The sequence below is a fragment of the Spinacia oleracea genome, chromosome 4 (assembly GCF_020520425.1).
Source record: "Spinacia oleracea cultivar Varoflay chromosome 4, BTI_SOV_V1, whole genome shotgun sequence".
Classification (NCBI taxonomy): Eukaryota; Viridiplantae; Streptophyta; class Magnoliopsida; order Caryophyllales; family Amaranthaceae; genus Spinacia; species Spinacia oleracea.
This window is the reverse complement of record NC_079490.1, coordinates 134640442-134648228: the sequence shown is the minus strand read 5'-3', so window position 1 is coordinate 134648228 and position 7787 is coordinate 134640442. Positions and strand designations below refer to the sequence as shown.

The window sequence follows — 7787 nt, the reverse complement described above, 5'->3', positions numbered from 1 at the left end:
GACTCCTATATTACTAGTCAATTGGGTGTAAACTCACAGGAAATCCAATTACACTTGATTGAATAAGAAAGAAGCGTCACACCCACGAGGGACGAGGTCATGCATTAGCCTCGTGCTTTTTCGACCCCCTCACAGCCGGAAGCACAAGAAAAAGTCAAGAGTCCTTCAGTCCTTAGCCAAGACAAACAAATGTTTGATGAACCTGGATTCATTGAGGAATTGGACTTGGTAATGGCTAAGGCATGGGAAGATTACCAAGAGAGAATAGGTATGAGTAAGAAATTTGTCAAGCCACGTCCAACAAAAAAGAAAAAGAAGGCAAGAGATGAATCTGATATACTAGGCTTCAAATTGTTGACCCAAAGCCAAACCGATGAAGAAGAAGAGCAACCCCTCCCATTTGCTACAACAACGACACACATCTTTGTTCCAGAATCAGAATCACCAGTGATCCTTAGTGATATTCCATCTTCATCTGCATTAAAGCCAACATAAGTGATTTCTCTCGACAGTGCTGAATCGTTTGAAAATATGGATTTGGATTTGGACTTGGATCTGGCACTTGGAGTTCAAAAATCCTTGGAAAATGCATCAAACAATGTCAAAAGCCAAGAACCAACAGACACAAAAAATTCAACAAACAAGCCAAGTTTGGGTAAAGATGATGACCCTAAGGAAAGAGCGTCTGATGTTGTTCCAACAGAGGCTACTTTGGGTAACAATGATCAGCAAATGGGAACAAAAACTACTAAAACACCAACTGGTTTAGATATTGATGGAAAGCAAGCTGGTTCGCCAAAATATGAGGAGCCAAAACAGAAAATAGATGAGCAGGAGGGGTAATTACACATAATTTATTGTAATTCCTATTTTGGCAAAACCGTGAAACAATGAAATAATTGTATTTTGGTATTTTGATGGATTAGAACAATTATTATTTTCAGAATTGTTTAAAGATTCGAATGCTTAATGTTTTTTAGAACACAAAGTGTTATGATTTAGAACACTAACTTTGGTTTTATTATATATTTGTGTGATAATTTGTACAGGGGAAATGATGAAAGTAGAAAGAGTCAAAGATGCATTGAGAAGCTCCCGCAATATTTAAGATCACCTTTCATGGTCAAACATGATGCAGCGTTCAAGAGAGTAGATGTTGCTAAAAGAAGGATGGCTGATTATGCATTTGCTGGAGGACCAATTGAGTAAGTTATAAATTTTCACTTTCATTATTAAGATTTTATATATTATTTGAATTCAGAAGTTTATCTTTGTGGATTCAGAACTTTATATGTGTGAAGTCAGAACTTTATCTTTGTGAATTCAGAACATTTACCTAGTTGAATTAGAACAATTACTATGTTAAGTCAGAACTTTATCTTTGTGAATTCAGAATGTTTACCTAGTTGAATTAGAACAATTACTAAGTTAAGTCAGAACTTTATCTTTGTGAATTCAGAACATTTACCTAGTTGAATTAGAACAATTACTAAGTTAAGTCAGAACATTCACATTTTGTGCATTCCATAGTTTTTGAATTCAGAACTTTATCTTTGTAAATTCAAAACATTTACCTAGTTGAATTAGAACAATTACTAAGTTAAGTCAGAACATTCACATTTTGTGCATTCCATAGTTTTTGAATTCAGAACTTTATCTTTGTGAATTCAAAACATTTACCTAGTTGAATTAGAACAATTACTTTCCTGATTCAGAACATCTAACTTTTAATTTTATTTCTCAAAAATTGATATAATATTTGTGTTTTTGTTGAATGAAGTGAGCTTTTGTACAACGATAAGCTAAACAAAATCACAAGAGAAGAAATGAAAAGTCTTGCGGGCGAAAATCATATGCTCAACAATATAGCTGATGCATGGGCATACCTTTTAAATGTTGAAAACAGAAGGCGAGGTGTAGGAACAGAAAGTAGATTTTTCTTCAGCACAGAGCCATATGTAAGTTAATACATATAAAATGATGTCTAAATTAAAATTTGAGTAGCACTTTTTTTTGACAAATATTTAAACATTTTCAGCTCATCTTATGCAAAGATAAGTACTTTCGTTCGAGTATCAAGTTCAGTGAAAGATATCCTACTTTGTTTAAAAGAATGGATGAAGAACTAGCACATGCTAAAGTAACAAGCTTGCAAAGAGTTCAATTGGTATGATTCTAATTATGTGTGACAGTGTTGACGTAATATTATACTACTTTCACAAACAGCAATATAACTATAAACATTAAATTTTCAGGTGTTTTTTCCGACAGTTAATGGTGGTCATTACTATCTATTGTGCATCAACTTCATGAATGGCAGTTTGGACGTGATTGACAACCGATGCATTACACCCCCTATGACGTATTTGGGAAAATACAAGAATGAACCAAGAACTATGGTACGCTTTCTATCTAAATCTGTGTTAAAGTGATGACATAGATTTTAACTAACTAATTATTGTCAGAACAAAATTTGCCAAATTCAGAACATATAGAAAGAATATTTAGAACATTGTGCTACAAATTCAGAACATATTCCTAAACTTCAGAAAAAATAATGTTTCTCACTTTGACAATTTCACAGTTGAAAGGCTTCGCAGAATATTATTTTGCAAGACACAATGGAGGAAACAAAAGTTCTTTAACTGATTTCAAAACAAGAAACCTGAATATGAAATGGAAAAGCAACGCCAATTATGATGATTGTGGAGTGTTTTTGCTGAAGCACATGGAAACTTATTATGGAGAGAGTGCAAAGGAATGGAATCCGGGACTGGAAAAAGACAACGTAAGTGTTTAAAATTTAAATTTAATGCTAAGCCTCATGAGTTTAGAACATTGGAATACACTCAAAACATATACTTGGTTATACAGAACATGTTCCTTAACTAGTTAGAACATATACTTGTTGATACAAAACATGTTCAACTTGTTAGAACATATACCGTAACAGGTTAGAACATGTAGGATTAATTATTAGAACAATTAGATGAAATGCTTAGAACAAAGTGTATTGATTGTTAGAACTTATATTAAATGAGCTCAGAAAATATTTAGAACATATTATTGAATTTGTTAGAACATATAGGGTTAGTTATTAGAACAATTTGATTAAATGCTTAAAACAAAGTGTATTTAACATCTATTTTTTTGTTCTAACCTTCAAATTGATGTCATTGCAGTTTGAGCAAATGAAGAGATTGAGAGTTGAATATTGTGGAAAGTTATTGGCGCACAAAGAGAATGATGAACATCATACAATGATTTCAAAATCAAGAACATGAGCACTAGAAAACAAAATTTGAGGAAATTGTAATAGCTAGTTGTAGATCAATGCTAGAAACATGTAGCTTACATGTAGCATCAAATTTCGTACTTGTTATAAATAGGTTGTGTTGAAGATGTAGCTTAAATGCTTAGAATATTTGGCTTTCTTGCTAGAACATTTATGTGAATTTCTTGTTAGTATTATAAATACTACGAGTATTAGCATAATTAGTTGAAAATGTGAGAATTAGCATTATCAATATTTAGTATTATCGATATTTAGTATTGTCAAACTAAATATTCAATGCAATGACTTTGTTTCATAATTTGTTGTTATCCTTGATTTAATTAATGCAAATAAAAACAAGTCTATTGAACAAATAAAATATATTCCAATATTTTGTAATCCTTTCTTGTTGAACGTGATTCGGAACAAATACTATGTTATTTCAAAACATATGGTAAGTTGACTTAGAGCATTTACATTTTGTGCACTAACTTTTAACTTTTTTAAGAACTAAGAACTTTTTAAATTAAGAACTTTGTCTTTTTGAATTCAGAACATTTACTTAGTTGAATTAGAACAATTACTTTACTTACTCATAACATCGAACTTTTAACTTTATTTCTTAAAATTTGGTTTAGTGTTTGTATTGTAGATGAATGAAGTGAACTTTTGTACAACGATAAGCTAAAATGAGAAGTCTTGCGGGCGAAAATCATAATATCAACAATATCGCTGATGCATGGGGATACCTTTTAATTGTTGAAAACAATAGTTGAGCAAAAGAGCCATGAAAAAACTATATAGATATACATTGTTCATGGAAAATATGACAATGTCCAAAAACGTAACACAAAAAAAAAAATATATAAAAAAATAACACTTCAAAAAGTGAGAGGATCTATGTGGCGATGGTGAATGATGAAATTGTGTATTCTTTGGCGGGAAGCTTTTAATGACAATTCTGAAAAGAAAAAAAAAAAACAAATTGTGTCAAGGGAACTAAATAATGAATAAAAAAATCATTGAAATTAAAACATTATAATTCTATAGTTTAGAACATTATGTATATTGTGTAGAACATAGTGCACAGTTTCCTGGAACATGCAGTTTTAAGTGTAGTACATGATATAGATTGGTTAGAACAATATGAATATTGTGTAGAACAGAATGCAAAATTCCGTAAAACATATAGTGATAAGTTTAGAACATCATGTATATTAATTAGAACATATGATAATTTATTCAGAACATCAAGGTAATAGAACTTTTTACATCCAAACCATGTTATAAAAACTTATAACTTACAATTTTCTTTCACTTTATGTGGGCAAATCCGGATATCATGGTAACCAAGCTCTCCACAACCTCTACATAACCTTTTCTTCTTTTGGCTTTGCTCAATTGCCTTTTCCTTGTCACCTTTCAATCGTTTGTCACTACCTGTACCTGGAACATGAACCCCCGTGCCTTTGTTCTTTGAAATTTTAGGCGGCTTAACCACAATTTCAGTAGGAAGGGTAGCTCCAATCAGTAGCTCGATGTCTGTTGCTTTGCTAGGAGAACCATTGTTTTTATGATTGTTAGAACTCTTCTTAGCTTCCAAGTTTAACCTTAAACCTTTTTAATTCTTCACAAGATCAGTAAGATCTTCTTCATTACCCTGAGCCAAACTCACACATGTGTGCATTTCTGACCATAACTCATTTAACATTCTTTTACAATCAACAAAGTTAACACATGCCTCCAAGATATTTCCTTTTAAATCAAAAATTGACGTTTTAGTTGCCAAACTAGTCCACCTATTTAGCACATAAGCATCAGGAATATACTCAATCATCTTTGCCTTCCACACCCAAACCATGTGCCTACAAGGAATCTCTAACCTCTCAAACATCTTGCACATACACTTACTATCTAGGTTAGCCGGGTTAAAACTAACATCGAACTTTCTTATTCTACATCCTTCTCTAATGGTAAAGATTTCAAACCCATTTTCTTTCTTGTACTCCTCAAGTCCACATTGAAAGCAACCAATCTCGAGCTCCTCTTGAAAATCATAAAAGACTGAAACAGTGTAGATTTTAGAAGCATGTTTCTCTAATGCAAAGGAAGTCTTACATTCTGGATGCTTGTGTTTAGAATCATTGTCAAATTGACCTTGAGTATGTCTTTGAGCATCCAATGCACTCTCAAATATCATGTAAAACTCTACTAGAGTGAGATGGGGATTGGTAAACTTTGTATAAAAATTGTTCTCACTCTCTGACCTTGATGTAGTCCTCATGATACCACATAGAAATGAATCTCTAAAGTATGCTGGGACCCACATTTGACGCTTCTCATACAACTGCTTCAACCACTCATGGTCTTGAAGCTTGAACTCGGCAAGAACCTTTCCCCATTTCTCTTCAAATTCTGTTGGCTCAATCTCTTCACTCCAAACACATTTGCAAATTTTATTAAGAAACTCAGTCTCTTGCTTAATCTGACGGCCGACTTTCTCAGGCATTTTTTTCATTATATGCCACATACAAAACCTATGCTCGGCAGTCTGAAACACTTTAGGAATAGCTAATTTCATTGCCGGATCTTCATCCGTAATCAAACAAGCTGGCTCATTACCTCCCATTGCCTTGAGGAAAGTTCTAAAAACCCACTCAAAAGACACGATGTCCTCATGGGCTATTAAAGCAGCACCAAAAATAACACACTTCTTGTGGTGATCAACTCCAGTAAATGGGCCAAATATCATATTATACCTAAAAACAAATTTCAGAACATTCAGTATAATGTTCAGAACATATGAATAGTTATATAGAACATGCTGAATAATATTTAGAACATATGTACAGTTATTAGAACAAGATAACCATGCATTCAGAACTTGATGAGTAATGTTTAAAACATGCAGATTTTAACTTAGAACATCATGAATATTATGTAGAACAAAATTTAGATGAATTCAGAACATGACAAGAAATTACCTATTTGTTTGAAATGTGGTGTCAAAAGAAACCATATCACCAAAGAGTGCATAATTCTTTCTACATATAGGATCTGCCCAAAAAGCTTTACGTTGCTCGTCTTCATCCACCTCATAGTCAAAGAAAAATGCACTCCATAACAACTTCTTGTTCTGAAAGTTATTCACAAACATTTGGGCATCCGATCCTTCAATGTAAGCCTTCAAATCTCTATGAAATTTTTTGAAATCTTGCTTGGATGCACCAACGTTATCATATGATCCAACTAACTCCTTCATCAATCTAAAAGTCTTAACCGGACCAATGTTCACCTTCGAATTATCAATAATCATCTTCTTATGAAGAATATTCATTTTCCTACCCGCTTTCTGAAATTTTAGACAACCCGGGGTGTAAAGAGGATGAACATGTGGCTCTCGGAATTCAGTCACCACATAAAAACCTTCATTTTTATACTTCATAACCATCCGAGCCTTGCAACCAACACGAGTAACTAGCCTTCTTCGAGGTATAGGTACTTTATCTTCATTACCTTCCCCTTTTTTAACATTTGGCATGCCTCCAACCTTAACTATTGCTTTTTCTTTGAAACCAGCCTTGTTGCATAAACAATACTGAAAAGCAATAACGTCTAGTGTCTTCCTTTTTGTAGCAGTAGATTTCCTCATCACAAAACTAGCAGCTTTTGAATATGCTTTATAAAATGAAATACCCTCTTCGACACTCATAAATTTCATCCCTACAACAGGTTTTAACTCATCAGAACAACATGGAATCCATTCTCTCATTCCCCCTGGACTTAATATAGGAATTACTTCAGGAGTAACAGCCACATTTGATTTAGAACAACTTGCATATTGTTCATTATCCACAACAGAATCTAGAAAAAAAATAACAAAAAATAATTCAGAACATGTATAAAGTTTACATAGAACATTGGGTTAAAAGTGGAGAACAATGTAAGAATAATTCAGAACATCAGAAAGAATGTGACAGGAAAATAGAGAACTATACAAAACCCTAGAAGCAAGTATTACTCAAAACATTTTAAACGACTATGCAGAAGATATATTGCAATCATTCACATCATCAAAAACAATTTACAACTTGCAGTTCATTAGAGGTGAACATTATTCACAACATGATCAAAAAAAGAATTAAAAAACAATTCAGAACATGTATAATATGTACATAGAACATTGGATTACAAATGCAGAACATTTATAACGATTATTCAGAACGTTAACAAATCAGACACAATAATAAGAAAACTCACTTGATTCCGTCAATGATGAGGGCGAACTATGATGAAATTCTGATGCCATTGCTCGAAAGAATACTAATCTGTAAATAAAAAACTACATGATTGAATACAAATTTGAACACATAAATTAAAAACACAAATTGAAAGGAACAAATAGATAATCAAAAATCTAAAATATATAACAAATACAAATCAAAAATCAAAATAAAAAACAAATCAGAATATCAAACACAAAACAAAAACAACTCACCAAATATGAGTGCAA

The 7787-nt window shown here is 32.5% G+C and overlaps 1 protein-coding gene across 1 annotated transcript; it reads right to left on the bottom strand.

The window, feature by feature from the left end:
- Positions 1-4489: 4489 nt before the first annotated feature.
- Positions 4490-7787, bottom strand: LOC110792809 (protein FAR1-RELATED SEQUENCE 5-like). Its single transcript, XM_021997632.2, has 3 exons — positions 7535-7787; positions 6259-7138; positions 4490-6033 (listed from the first exon to the last, which is right to left on the bottom strand). Exons 1-3 carry the CDS (start codon positions 7581-7583, stop codon positions 4896-4898), a joined length of 2067 nt encoding a protein of 688 aa, XP_021853324.2. The 5' UTR covers positions 7584-7787; the 3' UTR covers positions 4490-4895.